This window comes from Dasypus novemcinctus, chromosome 11 (genome assembly GCF_030445035.2).
Source record: "Dasypus novemcinctus isolate mDasNov1 chromosome 11, mDasNov1.1.hap2, whole genome shotgun sequence".
Taxonomy (NCBI): Eukaryota; Metazoa; Chordata; class Mammalia; order Cingulata; family Dasypodidae; genus Dasypus; species Dasypus novemcinctus.
In genome coordinates this window covers 94,568,420-94,588,764 of record NC_080683.1, presented here as the reverse complement: position 1 = coordinate 94,588,764, position 20,345 = coordinate 94,568,420, and the positions used below count along the sequence as shown (strand labels likewise).

The 20,345-nt window shown below is 37.1% G+C and overlaps 2 protein-coding genes across 2 annotated transcripts in view; one reads left to right on the top strand and one right to left on the bottom strand.

Moving 5' to 3' along the window:
• The window catches only part of GOPC (golgi associated PDZ and coiled-coil motif containing), a 48,306-nt gene extending 47,269 nt beyond the window's left edge, over positions 1–1,037 (top strand). Inside the window, exon 10 of the mRNA XM_012530100.4 lies at positions 903–1,037. Coding sequence (XP_012385554.1) covers positions 903–913 — 11 coding nt within the window. The 3' untranslated portion in view covers positions 914–1,037. The remainder of the gene's footprint in view (positions 1–902) is intronic.
• Positions 1,038–5,431: 4,394 nt separating this feature from the next.
• The window catches only part of DCBLD1 (discoidin, CUB and LCCL domain containing 1), an 87,165-nt gene continuing 72,251 nt past the window's right edge, over positions 5,432–20,345 (bottom strand). Inside the window, exon 15 of the mRNA XM_071218637.1 lies at positions 5,432–6,442. Within this exon, the coding sequence (XP_071074738.1) occupies positions 6,321–6,442 (122 nt within the window). The 3' untranslated portion in view covers positions 5,432–6,320. The remainder of the gene's footprint in view (positions 6,443–20,345) is intronic.

Here is a 20,345-nt window from a genome sequence, read left to right as displayed (position 1 = left end):
AGTATGTCATAAGTTCCATGCAAAGGCTGAACTCGGTTACTGTGGTAGAGCCATATTTTTTTTGGTAGGACTTAAGAGTTTAATTTTTAGAACTATTTATTCTGAGTTAGTTAAAAACATGCTGCTTGGAAGGAACTGCCAGAGCAGCCGTGGATCAAGTTTTCCCTTGAAACCAAGCAGATGGTGAAAACCCCTGGTCTCCCTGGTTTAGTTTTGAGTTATAAATATTAATGGGAATGTTATCTACGAAGATAACTTTGATAAAAATTAGAAAACTAATCCTAGATATTATGTAAAGAAGGATATTCTTCCATTTTATCAACTAAGCATATATAATTTAGAAATTTCCAAATTATGTTTAAAATAATTTTTAGAAACATTTGTATTTACCTGTCATTCAATTTCTTTGCCTCAGAAGTTTTACAAATGGTAATTTACAGCTAACCTAAGACTGAGTATATAATATGTAGGAATACCTTTTCTTTGCTAATGGCATTTGAGGTCAGGAATTTGAACTTACCAAATGATACTGTAGTATAAATATTGATTACTATAAATCATATTTCAGGAAAGGACTTGAATTATGAATGTTTAGAAATACTTGATTTGTCATTCATTAAATAACCTTGATTTAGTGCTAATACATATATGCTTTCTGTGTATGTGTTTAAACTTGCAGTTACTCACTTAAGTCATTTGAAAAAAATTATTTTCCCCAGAATTCAGCTGCAAAGGATATTTTTCAGTTTGTGAAATTTAAAAGATTTGGATTTCCCTTGTTAATCAGTGGTCTATTTTAGATGGTTTTATTAACTGCTTTGTTTTTTTTAAAACCAAAAGGCATTGCAAATTACCCTGTGCTGTTGGTGCTAAATATTTGTGTGGTAATAACTCTTTTTCAGGTGTATTTTGAGAGCCATATCACTGTTGTGGCAGCCATGAGATTGCAACTCTCAGATCTCCACCTGCAGGGAGTGGAACTGACTGAAGGTCCCAGCTGTTGCTGTCTGAAATCCATCACTGTGTTCATGCTGAGGCTACACTTCCCACAGGCTGCTCCCAGGCAATGACTGATCACGACGGGGATATTCTAACTCCTCAACTTTGTCTCACAGCCGCCCTGATGGCCTTGCCAAATTCCCTTCGGATTGCATTGTAGTCTAAGATGCTTCCTTCCTCCTTTATCTGACCTGGGATTAGACCTGCATTGTGGTCTGCTTGCCTCCCACCAACCCCAGCTCCTTTCCTATTTCCCTCACTATTGTTGCCCTAATAAACCTATTGCACAGCTAATCCCGTCTTGGTCTTGGTGGACCTAGACTAACACAAGTAGACTAGGAGTGGGATTGGAGGAAACAGGTGGTAAGATGGGGATTTGGAATTGACTCATTTCCCACTCAGAATGAAAAGGACATCCTGGTTGGTAAGTTGAGTACATACTATAGTGCTTCACACAAGCTCAGTTGCTAAATATTTCACAGATGATGTGCAGAGGAGTTGCTATAGCAGACATGAAACTATTATCCTTAGAAATGCCTGCTTGTACTGTCTGTCCTTGGCTGGTATCTGATAACTTGAATTTCAGGAGTGATCTCATCATTCTCTTGAAGATAAGAATGGTTTACTGTGCCTAAAATGTTTGTACAAATAATAGGGTCTATGCTGAACACCTGCTTTCCTTCAGGGTGTCTGCATGACTAACCTATGATTAAAACCCAGGGCTCATAGGCTAAGGCAAGCTTCCCTGGTAAACAACACTTTACACAGGTTACACAGTGTTACTAGAGGAATTAACACACATCCTGTGTGACTGCAGTGGGAGAGGACTCCTGAAACCTGTGCCTAGTGTCCTCTGGACTCTTCCCCATGCCCTTTCACTTTTGTTGATATTGCTTTATGGCCTTTCTCTGTAATAAAACACAGCTGTGGGTATAACTATATGCTTAGTCCTGTGAGTCTTTCTAGCAAATCATTGAGCGTGGATTTAGTCTTGGGACCACAGACACAGTTGCTAATTTGGAGAAATGTCCAGTGGAAGAGAATTCTCTAGGAAGTGCAATAATTCAGGCATTTAAAAAATATGAGAACATTGCCCACAGGAGGTACATGGTTGGTTACTGCTCTGTTGTATTGATGCCCTGCAGAAGGATAATGAGAGACTGAGGGCTGTTGTCTATTTTGCAAAATCACTGTCATTATGGAGAAAACCTGGAACCTTAGAACATGTCATGGGTGCATCTGGATGGTGACCCTGAGGACACTGACTTTGCACTACCACCGGACCCTCTAGTCTTGCAGAAGTGTCAGATGCTGCAGATGCCACTTGTCCCTAAAGCAACAGTTGCCCAAAACTAGGGTTAAATCCTAGGAAAATATAGCAGGGCCTAATAAAGGTAAAGAGAGACTATATACCAAAAATGTTTAAGAATTAGCTAGCATGTATCAGCAGGAGCCAAGGGAATACATCTGGGTTTGGATTTTGAAAGTGCTTGTTCAAGGGGCCAAAGTGTAAGATTGGATAAGCAAGCACAGTTTCTCAGGACACAGAATTTAACAACCTAACAAGAACGCTCAGGATTAGAGCAAATTCACTGTTAATGGTAGTTCTTAGAAGTCTAGAAAAAGTGAAGGCTAAAACTCTATTCCTGGTGAAAGAGATTCAGAGTGAGGGATTTGACAACATGAGAAATTCTCCATTGGCTTTGAAGATGGACAGGATCATGTGACAATATGGGTGGCCTCTAGGAGCTGAACAGTCCTTGGCTTACAGCCAGGAAGGAAACAGACTTAAAATTCATCTGAATTCTGCCACAACCACAAGAGCTTGAAAGGGAACTCAACTCCAGATGATCCTGGCTGGCATTTTAACCTTGTTAGTCCCCAAACTGAGAACCTATCCACTCTACCTAAACTTCTGGTCCATAGAAACTGTGAGCCAATAAATGGATGTTCTTTTAAGCCAATACATTTGTGGTAATTTGTTACATAGTAATAGAAAACAGTATTTTGGAAATGGCTGAATCGTCAAAGTAGGCTTGTTGGAATGGCCATGGTATGTAAGGCCCAAAATCCATGAAAGGAATATGTTCCATGGAAGGGCCAGGAGGACACACCAATTCATCAAGACCAAAAGAAATGTAAGGTGCTGTGCATCAACATCAGCAACTTTTAGATTTTTAAAATTTTTATTCCTCTCCCCCTGCCCCTGAGATGGCTCCCTTGTCAGTCTGCTCATCCTTATGAGGCTCCAGAAACCGAACCCAGGACCTCCCATGTGGGAGGCAAGTGCCCAACCACTTAAGTCACTTGCACTTCCTACTCATTGCTGTGTCTGCTGGTTGCAGTGCATGCTGGTTGTGGTGTCTGCTGGTTGCTATGGCTGCTTGCCTTTAGGAGGCACTGGGAACTAAGTCCATGTGCGAGGCAGGCACCCAATTGCTTGAGCCACATCTGCCCCTAAAAACCTTAAAAAAATTTTTTTTTGCTTTTTTTTTGCTTTTTGCTTTCAAATGCAATTTGATAAACAAAAGTAACTGCAAAGGCCACCTATTGTATGATTCCATTTATATGACAGTCTGAGAAAGAAAATTACAGGAATAAAGATGACGTCAGTCATAACCAATGGTTGGGTGTGTAGAAAGGAAATTGTAACAAAGGAACATGAGGGGATTTTTTACAGTGATGAGCTCTCAAATATTAATAAAAGCATGATAAAAAAGGCTACAAAATTATATGTGGGACCTTTCAATCAGGTTACTTAAGGGTTATTTGGTTAGGCTACTTCAGTAAGGCATAGCCCAGAATGGGTCTTAATCCTCTTACTGGAGTCATTCATAAACGGGATAAATACAGATACAGAAACAGAGAGAAAGCCACCGATACCAGAAGCTGAAAGCAACAAAACTCAGGAAAGAAGAGACAAAATTCAGCAGACAACTGCCATTATATCTTGCACATGGCATATGTGACAGAGGAGTCCAGGATCACCAGTAGCCAGTCTTCAGGGACAAATCTTCACCTGATAATGCCTTGATTTGGACATTTCACAGCCTTAGAACTGTAAGCTTGTAGATTAATAAATCCCCATTTTAAAAGCCAATCCGTTTCTCGTATATTGCATTTCAGCAGCTTAGCAAATTAAGACAGCATGAGCAAGAAGTAGATGGCATGCTGGAGGTAGCATGGACATAAATCCTACAAAAATCCAGGGACTTACCATTTCAATGAAGATTTTATCAGTCTAGTGTTGAGTGTGCCGGATATCCCCTCAAAAGTAAATGACAAAAAGGTGGGGGTGGGGGATATGAGAGGGAGGATGTTCTGTTTACCTAAAAAAAGAAAAGCCTGTGCCTGGTTTAGAGGTGGGTAGGTGCATTACATGATGCAAACCAAAAAATGGATAACAGCTACATTACAGGCACATTCGAGTGGCCCTGAAAGACAATGAAGAGGTAAAATCTTCCTAGTTGGCATAGCTGCAAGTAGTGTACTTTGTCAACCATATTGTACGGAAGGAAAAGTGGCCTGAGGTGAGATATATACTAATTCTTGAATGGTGACTGTTGGCCTACCCATATCTAGGTTAGGTTGCCTAGAAGGAAAAAGACTAGAAATAAGAGACAGGAAAGTCTGGGGTAGAGGCAGGTAGATGGACACAATGTAAACAAACTGTGAAGATCTTTGTATCTTACTAACTAAAACATGTGCCAAGGAGGAGGTACAGAACAACCAAGTACACAAAAGAACTCATCTAGTTCATGTTAGCTAGACTTCGTCATCTGCTACCCCAGCTGCCTTGAACAGAGTGGCCATGGTGGCAGAGACAGAAGCTATGTATGGGCCCAGTAGCATGAACTCCCACTTACCAAGGCTGATCTAGCCATGCCTGTCTTTAAATGAGCAAACTGTCAGCCACAGAGACTGATGTTGAGCCCCCAATGAGGTACAATTCCTCAAGGTGCCATCTGGTGCCAAATCAAACTATATCAGGCTTCTACTCTCCTGGAAGGGCCAGCGGTTCATCTTCAAGGATGGGTATGTATTCCAGATATATGTTTGTATTTCTTGCCCAGATCCTTAACAGGTATCACTATCCAGAGACTTACAGACTGTCTGATTACAGGCATAGAATTCCACAAACCAGAGGCTGCATCTCACAGTAAAGAAAGTAGGGGAAGGGGCCATGATCAGTTGTGTGGACCACTGATCATATCATATTCCATATCATTTAGAGACAGATGGCCTCATAGAATGCAGGAGCAGACATCTGAAAATATATGAGGTGCCAGCTTTGAAGTCAGACTCTGAGAGGAGAAGGTGCCATTCTTTAGTGTATATTAAACCAGGGAGTTCTATATGGTGCTGTATCCCCAAGAGGAAGAATACATGCAGCCAGGATCGAAGAGATGGAAGCAGAAGTGGTCTCACTTACCATTGCTTCGAGGGTTCCAATAGGTGGGAGATCCTGGTCCTCAAAGGGAGCACACATTTGCCAGGAGATGCAGCAAGGGTCCCATTGAACTACAAGTTACAACTACTACCAGGATACTTAGGAATCCCTAAGTATTGGTAGAGACCAATAGGGAAAAAGAGGAGTCATCATACCACAGGGATAATTGTCTCCAATTACCAGGAGATAGATCTTTTATATAATGGGGGCAGGAAGGAATGTGAAGATCCCAGGTGATCCACCTGATCTGATTAATCCTTTGCCCTTCTAACTAACTGAACACATATGCAGCAACCCCAGACTCATGGGGTTTAAAATAGTTTGGAAGAGTATTTAATAGAGTGGGGAAATATATTCAAAGTTTAGTGAAAATGTGAGGGATATTATGTGTGTGTATGTATGTATGTATTTACATACACACACAATAAGATCTCAAGTTTATGTTTAAAAAAATGGAGGGTAGCGGGAATTGGAAGAAAATACACCAAAATGTTTAGTGTTTATTTCTGACGGTGAACGATTACAGGCAATTTTTATTTTCTATTTATTGTTTTGTATTTTCAAAATATCTCACAATGAAAAACATATTCATTTTTATAGTTAAAAAATTAGATGTTCCAAAATGACCGAAGTAAATATTGGGTTATTTTTAAGTATCAAATAATTGATTACATCTAAAAATAATCCAGTTAACTTTTAAAACTAAGCTAGGCTGAACTAGGAAAACAATACTAAGAACAGATAACTTGGTGGGGTGGTTTGGCCTATGTATGTATTCATGCAATACATAATAACAATGGCCTTGCAGTAGACAGAGTGATGGATGCCTAAAATGTCCTCATCCTAATTCCCAGAAACTGAATATTTTACCTTACTTGGCAAAAATGACTTTGCAGATGTGATTCCCATCTGAGCCTTGAGGTGAGTTAGCCAGGGTTATCCAGGTGGGGCCAATCCAGTCATGAGTCCTTGCAAGTGGACAATCTTCCCCACCTGGGTCGGAGAGAGACATGATGCCAGAAGAAGGGTTAGAGATACATGATGTTACTGATTTTGAAGATGGAAGAAGGAGTCATGATCCATGGAATGCAGGCAACTTCTGTATTCTAGAATCTAGAAGCTAGAAAAGGCAAGAGACTAGATCCTCCCTGAGAGCCTCCAGAAAGGAATGCAACTGTGCTAGAATCTGTATTTTAACCCATTGAGACTCGTGTCAGACTTCTGACAAAAAGAGGTATAAGATAAATTTTTTTAAAAAATCACCAGGTTTATGGTAATTTGTTATGGCAGCAATAGAAAACTAATGCAGTCATAAAAGTTAAGGGGAGGGAAGCAGATGTGGCTCAACTGACAGAGCATCCACCTACCATATAAGAGGCCCAGGGTTCAAACCCAGGGCCTCCTGACCCATGTGATGAAGCTGGCCCACACGCAGGGCTGCCGTGCGCAGAGTGCCATGTCACATGGGTGTCCCCCACATAGAGGAGCCCCACACGCAAAGTGGGCACCCTGCAAGGAGAGCCACCCCGTGTGAAAAAAGCACAGCCCGCCCAGGAGTCGTGCCGCACACACGGAGAGCTGATGCAGCATGATGACACAACAAAAAGAGACACAGATTCCCAGTGCTGCCAAGAATGCAATCAGACACAGAAGAACACACAGTGAATGGACACAGAGAGCAGACAATGGGGGAGGGAAGGGGAGAAAAAGAAATAAAAATAAATTAAAAAAAAAATTAAGGAGAAATGTTAAATGTTCTAAGATAATTGTATTGACTGGTAAAAGGAAACTAATGTGATACTTGGTAAGTCAAGGATATATGTAATTTCTAAGATAACAACTAAAGGTATAATAAAGTATTATATAACTACTGGGTTAATAGAAGGGGGACATGGTAAAATAAAGATGAGACAAGGAAAACAATAATGATGAGTAAATATAGAGCTGGTAGAACAAATAGAAAGATGGAATTTAAACCTAACCATATCAATAATAAACCTATATATATCAGTAATAAATGGATGAAATGCTACAATAAAATACTAAAATTAAGTTGAATTTTAAAAACTCAACCATATGCTGCTTACAAGGGTGAGATTTAAAACAAAAGGATACAGAAAGTTTAAAAGTAAAAGGACAATGAAAGATAGGCACTAACCAAAAGAAAATAGGTCTGACTATATTAATAAGAGACTTTACTAAGTCTATTAAAATACACTTTATAGCAAAAAGAGAATTATTAGTGACAAAGTGATCACTGCATAATAAGGCAAAAATCGAGAAAAATACAAGAAATATACAAATCCTTTTTGAGAATGGGAGATTTTTATCATAGATCTCTTAGTATTTTATAGAACAAACTGATGAAAAAAATCAGTAAACATTTAGAATATTTGAAACATATGATAAATAAATATATTAAACTGATTAACATATTTATCATGCCCAGCAACTGCAGAATTCACATTTTTAATGAGTGAACACATGAGAAAAGCCATTTATAAAAATTGACAATATACTGGTCCACAATTTAAGTTTCTACACATGTTTTCTGATGATATGGGTTAAGCTATTAATCAATAACAAACTTTTAATCCCCTATATGTATCAATATTAAGCAATATACCTCTATAATATTCCATGTCAAAGAAGTCACCTTAGAACATAGAAAATATTTTCAACTAAATAATAAAAATACTACACATGTCAAATCTTGTGAGATACAGCTAAAGCCATACTTAGAGGGATATTCACGGCCTCAAATCCATATAAGAAAAAATACATGAGCCAGGCCTGCATCTTAAAAATTTAGATAAAGAAGGAAACAAGTTAAGAGAAGAATTAATGAAACAGAAAACAAAACGAAACAAAAGTACAATAAAATATTTTCAGCTGTCTGGCTGAGCTAATAGTAAGGGAATTTTCCAAGGACTTTTTCTCCCCTTTCCCCAAAATAACTTCTTAATACAGCTACAAGGGAAGAAGGGGTTGTTGGGAGGCCAAATGCCAATAACTTCATTGGGATTTATATTCTAAGCAACAAGTGGAAGAGCTGAATGTAACTAAGATGCCCAAATTAAATCAGATCCCTCAAAGTGTGATAGAGTGTCCAGGTTAATAGTACTGCTTGACTTCTGGCAGAAGTGCACGTACATTCTCTCCAGTGGAAATTACCTTCAATTAAGATGTATCAGATATCCCAGATTAAAAACAAACAAATGTGAGCAAATAACCAAAGACTACACAAGGACACATGGACGCAGACCACCATAAATGAGAACAGAACCATAAAGAACTCTATATATAAGACTTCTGGACAACAAAAGTATTCAAATGGAAGGTATGTTTGTCTGCCAAAGGTGTGCTGATACAGAGTACCAGACATCTGTTGGCTTTTATAGGGTTTTTATTTGTGGTAAAAGCCTACAGTTACAAGGCCCTAAAGAGTCCACCTCAAGGTTGATTTCTCACCAAAGTGAGTTGCCAAGTGTTGAAGCAAGATGGTTTCTGATCTCTCCCCTCTGGGCTTCCTCTCTCAGCTGCAGGATGGCATAGGGCTTGTCTCTCAGAGCTTCCTCTCTCTCCTGGTCAAATCTGGTCAAACTGAAGCCCTAATCTTAACAGGTAATTTAATCAAGGGCCGTTCACTTGAATCCAATATAACCAAAGGGTATCACAACCAGAAGAATAGATTGGTTTACAAACATCCTTCTCTTTTTGGGATTCATAAACAATCTCAAAGTGTCACAAAAAGGAAAAAATAAATCCTTATATTTAAATTTCAGTGACATATCCATGATAAAATTTAGAGGGAACCACTAAAAGAATAGAAAGTGCATACATTTCAGACTGGTAAAGGGGAAAAATTGGATAAAAAATGAAGAAAAAAATGAAATCAATCTTTAAAAATCAATAAAGGAGGGAAAAAAGCAAAATGCATGACAAAAAGATGAGAGAAATAAATTTACTTAAAGTATAATCCCAATAAATATAAAAGAACTAAGCTTTCCAATTACAAGAAAAAATTCAAATTGGGAAATAAAATCCAGAAAAATATTATTTACGAGAAATATATCTAAAATATAAGGACACAAAAAGTTTAAAAGTAAAGGGGATATACTTAGCTACAGAGGGAAAAAACAGCATGATACTGGCATAAAGATAGACATATTGACCAATGGAATCAAATTGACAGTTCAGAAAAAGACTCTCACATCTGTGATCAAGTGATTTTTGACAAGGCTGTTAAACCCACCCAGCTGGCTCAGAACAGTCTATTCTACAAACAATGTTGGGAGACCCAGATACTCATGCCAGAAGAAAGAAAAGATCCCTATCTCACATGTTATACAAAAATTAACTCAAATGGATCAAGGACCTCAATACAAAAGCGAGAACCATAAAACTCCTAGGAGAAAATTTTAGGAAACATCTTTAAGATCTTGTGGTAGGTGAGTAAGTTTTAAAAAACTTATACCCAAAGCATGAGCAACAAAAGAAAAAAGAGTTAAAGGGACCACCTCAAAATTAAACATTTTGTGCTTCAAATGACTGTCAAGAAAGTGAAAAGGCAATCTGTTCAATGGGAGAAAATATTTGGAAACTACATATTCGATATATGTAGTAATATAGAGAGATCATACAACTCAATGATAAAAAGACAGGAAACCAATTTTAAAAATGGGTGAAAGACTTGAATAGACATTTGTCCAAAGAAGAAATAAAAATGGCAAAAAAGAAAAAATATTCAACATCACTAGTGTTTAGGGAAATGCAAATCAAAACTACAAATGAAATATCATTTCACACCTATTAGACTGGAACATTATATTGAGTGAAGCAAGCCAGACAAAAAATGACAAATACTGTACGGTTGTGCTTTTATGAACTAAATATATTAAATAAACTCATGGAATCAATAATTAGAATATAGGATACCAGAAAATAGAATGAGGGTAGAGAATAGAGAGCTGAGGGCTAATCTGTGCAGAATTGGTTAAAAGGTTGTTTGTAAATCTTTGGAAATGAATGGAAATGGTGAGAGCAAATCATGGTGTTTGTGACTCACAGAGCTATTGTATGGGTATGAGAGTGGTCAAAAGGGAAAGTCTAAGATTATGTATATTTCCCGAAGGAAAGCTGAAAAATGTAACATGGGATTGTATAACAGCGAAACCGCAAGTAAAATATGAATATGGGTGAGAATACATATTTAAGACTGCTTTACAAAATAAAAATACAATTATACTAGAGAGAAGGAAACAGAATAGCAGCTATGTACAGAAGGGAAAGCATAGAGAGGTTGAGAGATGATGAGTTCTTAGTTTGTTTTTTGTTTTTTATTATTATTACTGGAATAATGAAAATGCTCTAAAAATGATTGAAGTGATGAATGCACAACTACCGAATACCATTGATTGTACATTTCAGGTGCATTGTAGGCTTTATTAATATGTACCAATAAAATTGACTTGTTAAAAAAGTGGGTGAAAGACCTGAATAGACATTTTTCCAAAGAGGAAATACAAATGGCCAAAAAGCACAAGGAAAGGTGTTCAACATGACTAGCTATTAGGGAAATGCAGATCAAAACTACAATGAGATATCATTTCACACCTTTTAGAATGGCCATTATTAAAAACAAAACAAAACAAAACAGAAACCTGCAAGGCCCGGAGAAGAAGCAGAGAACTAGGAACACTCCTTCACTGTTGTTGGGAATGTAGAATGGTGCATCCTCTGTGGAAGACCGTGGTGGCTCCTTAGGACCCTAAATACAGATCTTCCCTATGATGTGGCAATCCTGCTATTAGGAATATACTCAGAAGAACTGCAAGCAGGGACGCGAACAGATGATTTTCATACCAGTGTTCATAGCAGCATTATTCACAATTGCTAAATAATGGAAACAACTCAAGTATCCATCAGCCAATGAATGGATAAACAAAATGTGGTATATTCGTACGATGGAATACTATTCAGCTGTAAGAAGAAATGAAGTTGGGATGCATATGACAACGTGGATGAACTTGAGGACACTATGTTGAATGAAATAAGCCAAACACAAAAGGACAAATATTGTATGATCTCACTAATAAGAACTAAACATGATGAGTAAAATCATGGAGTTAAACTCTAGAGTGTGGTTATTAGGAGAGAGAATGAAGGTTGAGAAGGGGGAGCTGATGTTTAATGTATGTAGAATTTTTAATAAGGTTGATTGTAAATGTCTGGAAATGCTAAGGGCCAACAATGGAGGGGATAAGAGAAAAAAAGTAGATATAAAAAAGATACCATGGTATATTCCAAAGGAAAGCTGATAAAGTTATATTACTATCAGATAAAATAGACTTTATAGGGATAGAGGAAATAATTCTTAAATAATTATTTAAGTACAAAATCAAAATAATTATAAATTTATATACACCTATTTGAAACAGACTTAAAATAGATAAAGCAAAATTTGATAGACCCACAAGAAAATTCTATAAATACAGTCTCTTAGTGGGACTTTGCAACAGAAGTTTCAAAGAAATCTCAAAAGATGGAATATTTCAACAACTCAATTACAAGCTTGTTTTAAAGTTCAAGTTAAGGGGTTATTTGGTTGTAAAAGAAATTCTCCAGCTTATAAATGGAAAAATAGATGGAATATATAAGAAGGAAAAATTTATACACAAAACGTAAAAGACACTAAAACAAACTTGGATTTTATTGTTTGAAAAGATACAATTTGCAATTTGGCAAAGCGCCAGCAGGGGGCAGAAGATTCCAAAATGTGAAAATTTTACCTGTTAGCGCTGGAAGACTTTTTGGAGATCATCAAATAAAATACGTATTACGCAGATGAATAAACTGAGGACTAGAAAAGTTAATTTACTTGTCAAGGCTAGTTAGGTCAGAGCTAGGACTCCTATTTCTCTCCTGATTTCACTTTAATAGGCCACATTCAAAGAGGGAATGACACTTTCAGTTTTTCAGCTTCCTCCTCCAGTAATTATTTGTTTTTCTTAGCGCAAAGGGAGCCTCAGGTTAACATAGTTTTGATTTTTAAAAACGATGGTTGAGCTGGATTTAAATTTCACCAGAAATACCTTTGCTGTACTTGAGTGACTATTACAATGTTATAAAATTCACAAGAACTCCTAAAGTTACACAGAAATCCCCGGATCCTGGAGATGAAGCGTCCCCAGCCCACACATACCTCCGGGAATAAAATAACCTCTTCTTGTGTACCTACGTCCCCAGTCCCAGCGTCTTTGGGAAACAAGGCTTCAGCAAGGCTAATTCTGCACCCCGCATTGCCCGAGGCGCTCCCTGCTGGGGACCTCACCATTGCGGAGGGCATTTCTAAGTCTGCCCACGGCTGTTAGCAGATGGTTACTGACTGCTGAAAGCAGAAAAATTGTAGGATTGTTTTCAGGGGGAAAAGACAATACAATAGATAAACTGCTGGTTATTAAACTAATCGTGAAAAAAGAAAGTAATGCGAATACCCAGAATAAGAAATAAGGGAGAAATAGTCATCAAAGCAAAGGAACTAAACGAATAAGGCAATTTGTTCAATGCCATACATATTAATTTGCAAACTTGTCTAAGAAAATGTGGTTTACTAAAGCTGACACCAGAGATATTTAAAAATCTTCCATAGAAGATATAAAGAAAATTGTCAAAATGCTCCACCAAATCAACACAATATATGGTTTCACAGGGGCACGATACCAAATCTTTGCAGGGCAAAGTGTTCAGTGCCTAGAAAGAGAAAAACCTAAAAAGAGAAGAAAAACATCAGAACTCCTTTAATCAAACTAATAAAACCTGATAAGGATTGCCACAAAAAAGAAAACAACAGGCCTCTCATCAGATTAGTAATACAAAAATACTAAATAAAATATTGTCAAGTAAATTCAGCAACACACTGATGGACTAACAATGCCACAACCAGATATTTAATATTGTGACATATAATGACAAAATTCATCATATGACTGGGACTAGGAAGGAGTTCTAGGCAGGAAAATTTTCTGCTTCTGATTCTATAGATGCTGAAAAGGCATTGGTCAAAATTCAAAGCCCATTCCTGGTGAGGAAAAAATAAAGGAATAAATTGATGCTTTCTTAACGTAATAACATATACCTCGCCATAATATAATAAATCTAACTCTGCCCAAAGTCAACATCAGGCTACATTAGGGAAACACTAGTAGCATTTAACATAGCACGAGTTTCAGAATCTATGCTTTTTACCAGAATCCAGACTGGTTCTTGATATATGAAAGGAAAAGGAAAACATTTGCAATGGCAACAATACCAAAAATACCTCAGCATAAATTAAAATGAAAATGTGCAGTACTTACATGGAAACATTTTAAAACACACCAAAAGGATACAAAAGAAGGCTTGAACAAATGAAATGCAGTACTATATTTTTTGTACATGTAAAACTGAAAAAAATTAAATAAAAAGCAAATGGAAAAAACACAAATATTGTGTGATTCCACTTACAAGAAATACCTAGAAAAGGCAAATTCAAAGAGACAGAAAGTAAATTAGATGTTACCAGGTGTTAGAAGGGGGAGAAAATGAATGTATTGCTTAATGGGCACAGAGTTTGTTTGTGATGAGAAAAAAGGTTTGGTTGTGGATGATGGTGATGGTTGTACAACATTGTGAATGTAATTAATGCCGCTGATTTATACACTTAAAAATGGTTAAAATGGCAAATTTTATGCCATATATATATACACACACACACATATGTTGCCAAAATAACATTTAAAAGAAAAAGGAAGAGTGAAGGGGCAATAAGGCAAAGGCATATAAAAATTCCAAGCAGAGAGTGCCCTTAGAAGAAAGAGGACAGGTAGCTAGCAGGGCATGGAGCTTTGTATCCCAGAAAAAACTCTTCTTAAACTTAATCCATTCCTGTGTGTGTGAACCCATTGTAAATAGGATCTTTTGGTGAGGATGATGTTAATTCAGTTAAGGGGTGGCTAGAAAGAATCAGGATAGATTATACTCTTATTACTGGAGTCCTTTATAAGCAGAATGAAGTTCAGACACAGAGAAAGCCATGGAAAAAAGCTGGACGTGAATGGAAACCGGAGAAGCCAGGAGAAGCCACCATGTGCATTGTCATGTGACAGAAAAGCCAAGGACCAAGGGTCTCCAAGAGCCACCCCAGAACACCATAGTCCTCTGGGAGAAAGCATTGCCTTGCTGATGCCTCAGTTCTGCACTTCTCCAAGCCTCAAATCTGTGAGCCAATAAATTCCCGATGTGTAAGTCAACCCATTTCATGGTATCGGTTTTAGCAGCCAGGAAACTAAAACCCATGCATTATTAGAGGATAATTCTTTATACTTGGGAGACATTTGAACAAGTTTATAGGATGCGGGGGAGATGAGTTGAGAGGCAGAAGTAAAGATAAATGAAAAGGGGATGACTGAAGCAAAATCTGGGATGAGGGAGGAGGCAATGACAACTGAAAGGATAAAACAACTTTTCCATTGACATGGGAGGGAAGTAGGAAAAGATGAGAGTGGATAAGTGTTTTCATGGGAAGAGGTATAGACAGGCTGTTGTAGGATCTGATATTTTAAACTTTTTATTTAGAAATACTTTCAAAATTACAGGACAGTTACAAAAACTATACAAACTCCATACAGAGAATCCAACATACCCCTCCCCCCAGATACCCAGATTCATCAATTTTAACATTTTGCCCTATTTGCGATACATTTTATCCTTCTATTTATCAATTTTCTGAACACTTGAGTGTGGCTTGTACACATCGTGTACTTAATACTGCCATGTACATTTCTTGAGAACAAGGATATTCACTTACGTAACTATTTTAAAAGCAGTTATCAAATTCAAGAATGTTAACATTGATATAAAGTTTATAGTCTATATTCCAATTTTTCATATGTCCCAATAATGTCCCTTTGAGCCTTTCCTCCTTCTTTGCTAAGTCCCATGCAGGATTCTATACTGCATTTACTTGTCGCTGTCTCTCTCTCTCTCTCTCTTTCTTATTGTGAGAACATATATACAACATGAACTTTCCCAACTCAGCCACTCCCAAGCATACCTTCTATGGGATTAATCACATTCACAATATTGCAGTACCTTCACCACCTTCTATTGCTAAAATTTCCCATCCCCTCAAACAGAAAACCTAAACTCATTATGCATTGATTCCCCAATCCCCTTGGCTCCTGCTCCTGGCAAACTATACTCTAATTTCTGTCCTCTGTGCTTTGCATGTTCTCCAACATTTTCTTTGTAGTTACCATGGGGCTTAAATTTAACATCCTAAATGTACAACAATCTTGTTTACTTCAATACCAACTTAAAAATTTCAACAGCACACATAATCTATGTGCTCGACCCCTCTGTCCTCCCACCTTTATATAGCACTTGTCACAAATTACATATTTATATATTTTGAGTCCAAAACCACTGATTTATTGTCACATTTTGTGTATTTGCCTTTTAGACCCTATAGGAAGTAATAAGTGGAGTAACAAACTAAAAATATAATAGTACTGGCATTTATATTTATTCTTGTCATTATCCTCATCCTCACTGGACATCTTCATTTCTTCTTGCACCTTTGATCCTTTGTCTATTGTCCTTGTCCTTTCTTTTTTTTTTTTTTTTTGTGGTACTGGGCAGGGGCTTGAACTAGGACCTCGTACATGGGAAGCCAGCACTCAACCACGGAGTCACATTAGCTCCCTATTGTCCTTTCCTTCCAAACTGCAGAACTCTTTGTAGCATCTCTTGTAGGGCTGGTCTAGTGGTGGCAAATTCCCTCATCTTTTCTTATCTGGGAAGATATCTCTGCATTTTTGATAGACACTTTTTCTGCATATAAAATTCTTGGCAATTGCTTGTTTTCAGCCCTTTAAATATGTCTTCCCACTGCCTTCTTGTTTCCATGGGTTTTGATGAGAAATAGGCACAATTTTTTGTGGTTCCATTGTATGTGACATGTTTCTTCTTTCTTGCAGCTTTCAGAATTTTCTTTATCGTTGGCATTTGGCAGTTTGATTATAACACTGCATGAGTCTATTTGGGTTTATCTTGTTTGGAGTTTGTTGGGTATCTTGAAGGTACGTATTCATGCCTTTCGTTAAATTTGGGAAGGTTTCAGCCATAATTTTTTTGAATATTCTCTTTGTTCCTTTCTTTCTTTCTTCTCTTTCTGGGACTCCTACAATGCAAATATTGGCACAGATGGTGGTGATCCACAGGCCTCTTAGGCTCTGTCCACTTTTCTTTATTCTTCTTTCTACACCTCAGATTGAATGATTTTAACTGTTTTATCTTCCAGTTCTCTGAGTCTATTCCCTTACAGTGGTCTTCAGATCTGTTTGGTTCCTTTTCATAATTTCCATGTCTCTATTGATATTTTCTTTGTGTTCATCTATTGTATTCCTAATTTTCTTTCATTCTATTTCCAAATTTTCCTTTAGCTCTTTGAGAAGATTTAGAACCGTTTTTAAAAAGTCTTTGTATTCCCCAGGTCTGGTCCTTCTGAGTGATGGTTTCTAATGCTTTAATCTTCTTCTTGGTAAGGGCCATTATTTTCTTTCTCTTTGTTATGTTTTGCAATTTTCTGTTGTAACCTGGAAATTTTGATGTTTTAATGTATTATCCCTGGAATTTAGACTCAGAGGCATCTGCTCCTTAAGCTTGTATCCACATAGTTTATTTTTTAAAAAGCAATTTTATTGAGATACATTCACATACCATACAATCTATCCCAAGTTTATAATCAATGGCTTTCAGTATAATCACAATGTTGTACATGCATCACTAAAAAAAATTTTAGAACAATTACTTCAAAAAGAAAAACTTCACACCCCTTAGCAGTCACTTTTCAATCCCTCTATCCAGTCCCAGTACTATATAATCAATAATCTAATTTCATCTTTATAAAATGATTTATATTTACATTTTATATAAATAGAATCATATAATACATAGCACTTTATGACTGGTTTCTTTCACTTAGCATATTTTTTTTGTCTGATATTAACATCTTGTAACATTAACATACATTTGCTCAATTTCAACGAAAAACAGTCATATATGCAATGTTACCCATATTCATATATTTCCCATAGTTTTTACTATGCTATACATTCCTAGGTTACATTTTTTTAGCTTTCCTTTTAGTAATATACATGACCATAGACTTTCACTTTCATATATTAGTGTTGCTAGTTACAAACATTATGTTGTGCTTTCACCTTTTCTATTCATTTCCAAAGATTAACACACATCCTTTTTACCAATTCTGCACAGGTTAACCCTCAGCTTTCCATTCTGTAACCTCATTCTATATTTTGGTGACCCATATTCAAATTATTAACTTCTGAGATTACACAAATATTTTTAGTTCATGATAGGACAATCATACAGTATTTGTCTTTTTGTGTCTGGCTTGCTTCACTCAACATAATATCCTCCAGGTTCATCCATGTTGTCATATGCTATATGACTTCATTTCTTCTTATAGCTTCATAATATTCCATTGTCTTTATACCACAGTTTGTTTATCCATTCATCAATTGATGGACAGCTGGGTTGTTTCCATCTTTTGGTAATCGTGAATAATATCGCTATGAACTTTAGTGTGCAGATGTCTATTCGTGTCAATGCTCAGTTCTTCTGGATATATACCTAGTAATGATATTGCTGGATCACATGACAAGTGTATACTCAACTTCCTTAGGAACTGCCAAAGAGTCCTCCACAGTGGCTGTACCATTCTACATTCCCACCAACAGTGAATGAGCATTCCTATATCTCCACATCCTTTCCAACACTTGTAGTTTTCTGACTTTTTAATAGTGGCCATTCTAATAGGTGTGAAATGATGTCTCGTTGTTTTGATTTGCATTTCTCTAATTGCTAGTGATGCTGAAAGTTTTTTTACACGTGTTTATTCACTATTTGTATTTATTTGTATTTCTCCTTTTTTTTTTTTTTAAAGATTTATTTATTTATTTAATTCCCCCCCTCCCCCAGGTTGTCTGTTCTCTGCATCTATTTGCTGCGTCTTGTTTCTTTGTCCGCTTCTGTTGTCATCAGCGGCACGGGAAGTGTGGGTGGCGCCATTCCTGGGCAGGCTGAACTTTCTTTCGCGCTGGGCGGCTCTCCTTACGGGACGCACTACTTGCGCGTGGGGCTCCCCTACGCGGGGGACACCCCTGCGTGGCAGGGCACTCCTTGCGCGCGTCAGCACTGCGCATGGGCCAGCTCCACACGGGTCAAGGAGGCTGGGGGTTTGAACCGCGGACCTCCCATGTGGTAGACAGACACCCTAACCACTGGGCCAAGTCCGCTTCCCTGTATTTCTTCTTTTACACATGTCTATTCAAGTCTTTTTACCCATTTTTTAATCGGGTCATTTGTCTTTTTATTGTTGAGTAGTTACATATCTTTATATGTCATGGATATTACACCCTTATCAGATATATGATTTCCAAATATTTTCTTCCATTGATTTGGCTGCCTTTCACCCTGACACAATCCTTTGAGGTGCAAAAGTGTTTAATTTTGAGGAGGTCCAATTTATCTATTTTTTCTTTTGTTGCTCATGCTTTGGTGTAAGGTTCAAGAAATCACCACTGCCCACAAGATCTTGAAAATTCTTCCCTACATTTTCTTCTAGTAGTCTTATTGTCCTATTTTTTATATTTACGTATTTGCTCCATTTTGAGTCTATTCTTGTATCTGGAGTGAGCGAGGACTCCTCTTTCATTCTTTTGGTAATGGATATCCAGTTCTGCCAGCATCATTTGCAGAAGAGACTGTTTTGTCCTGTTTACATGGACTTGGTAGGTTTGTCAAACCCATTGGCCTTAGAGGTGAAGGTTTATTTCTGGACTCTAAATTATATTTCACTGATCAATATCTCTATTTCTATGCCAATACCATGCTGTTTTGAACACTGAAGCTTTGTAATATGTTTCAAGGTCAGGCAGTTAAATTCCTCCCATATTGCTCTTCTTTTTTAGAATGCTTTTGGCCATTTGGGTGTACTTCCCCTTCCAAATAAATTTGGTAATTGCCTTTTATATTTCTGTAAAGTAGGCTACTTGGACTTGATTGGTATTGCACTGAATCTATAAATCAGTTTGGGTGGGATTGACATCTTCATGATATTCCAATACCTGAATACAGCAAGTCTTTCCATTTGTTTAGGCCTTCACTGATTTCTTTTAGCATTGTTTTATAGTTTTCTGAATATAGGCCCTGTACTTCTTTGGCTAAATTGATTCCTAGGTATTTGAGTCTTTTTCTTGCTATCATAAATGCAAATTTTCCCTGATTTCCTCCTTAGAGTGTTCAATACTAGTGTAAAAAAACTATTGATTTTTGCATGTTGATTTTGTAACCTGCCACTTCGTTGAACTCATTTATTAGCTCAAGTAGCTTTGTCATAGACATTTCAGAATTTTCTAAATATAGGATCATGTCATCTGCAAATAGTGAGAGTTTTACTTCTTTTCCTATTTGGATACCTTTCATTTATTTTTCTTGTCTAATTACTCTAGCTAGAATTTCTAGCACAATGTTGAATAAAAGTGGTGACAGTGGGCATCCTTGTCTTGTTCCTGATCTTAGAGGGGAAGCTTTCAACCTTTCCCCACTGAATATGATGTTGGCTGTGGGTTTTTCATATATGCCCTTTATCATATTGAGGAATTTTCCTTCTATTCCTATCTTTCAAGTGTTTTTATCAAGAAAGGATGCTGGATTTTGTCAAATGCCTTTTCTGCATCGATTGAGACAATGATGTGATTTTTTCCCTTTAATTTGTTATGTTGAATCACCCTTTCACACCAGGAATAAATCTTATGTTGAATCACCCTTT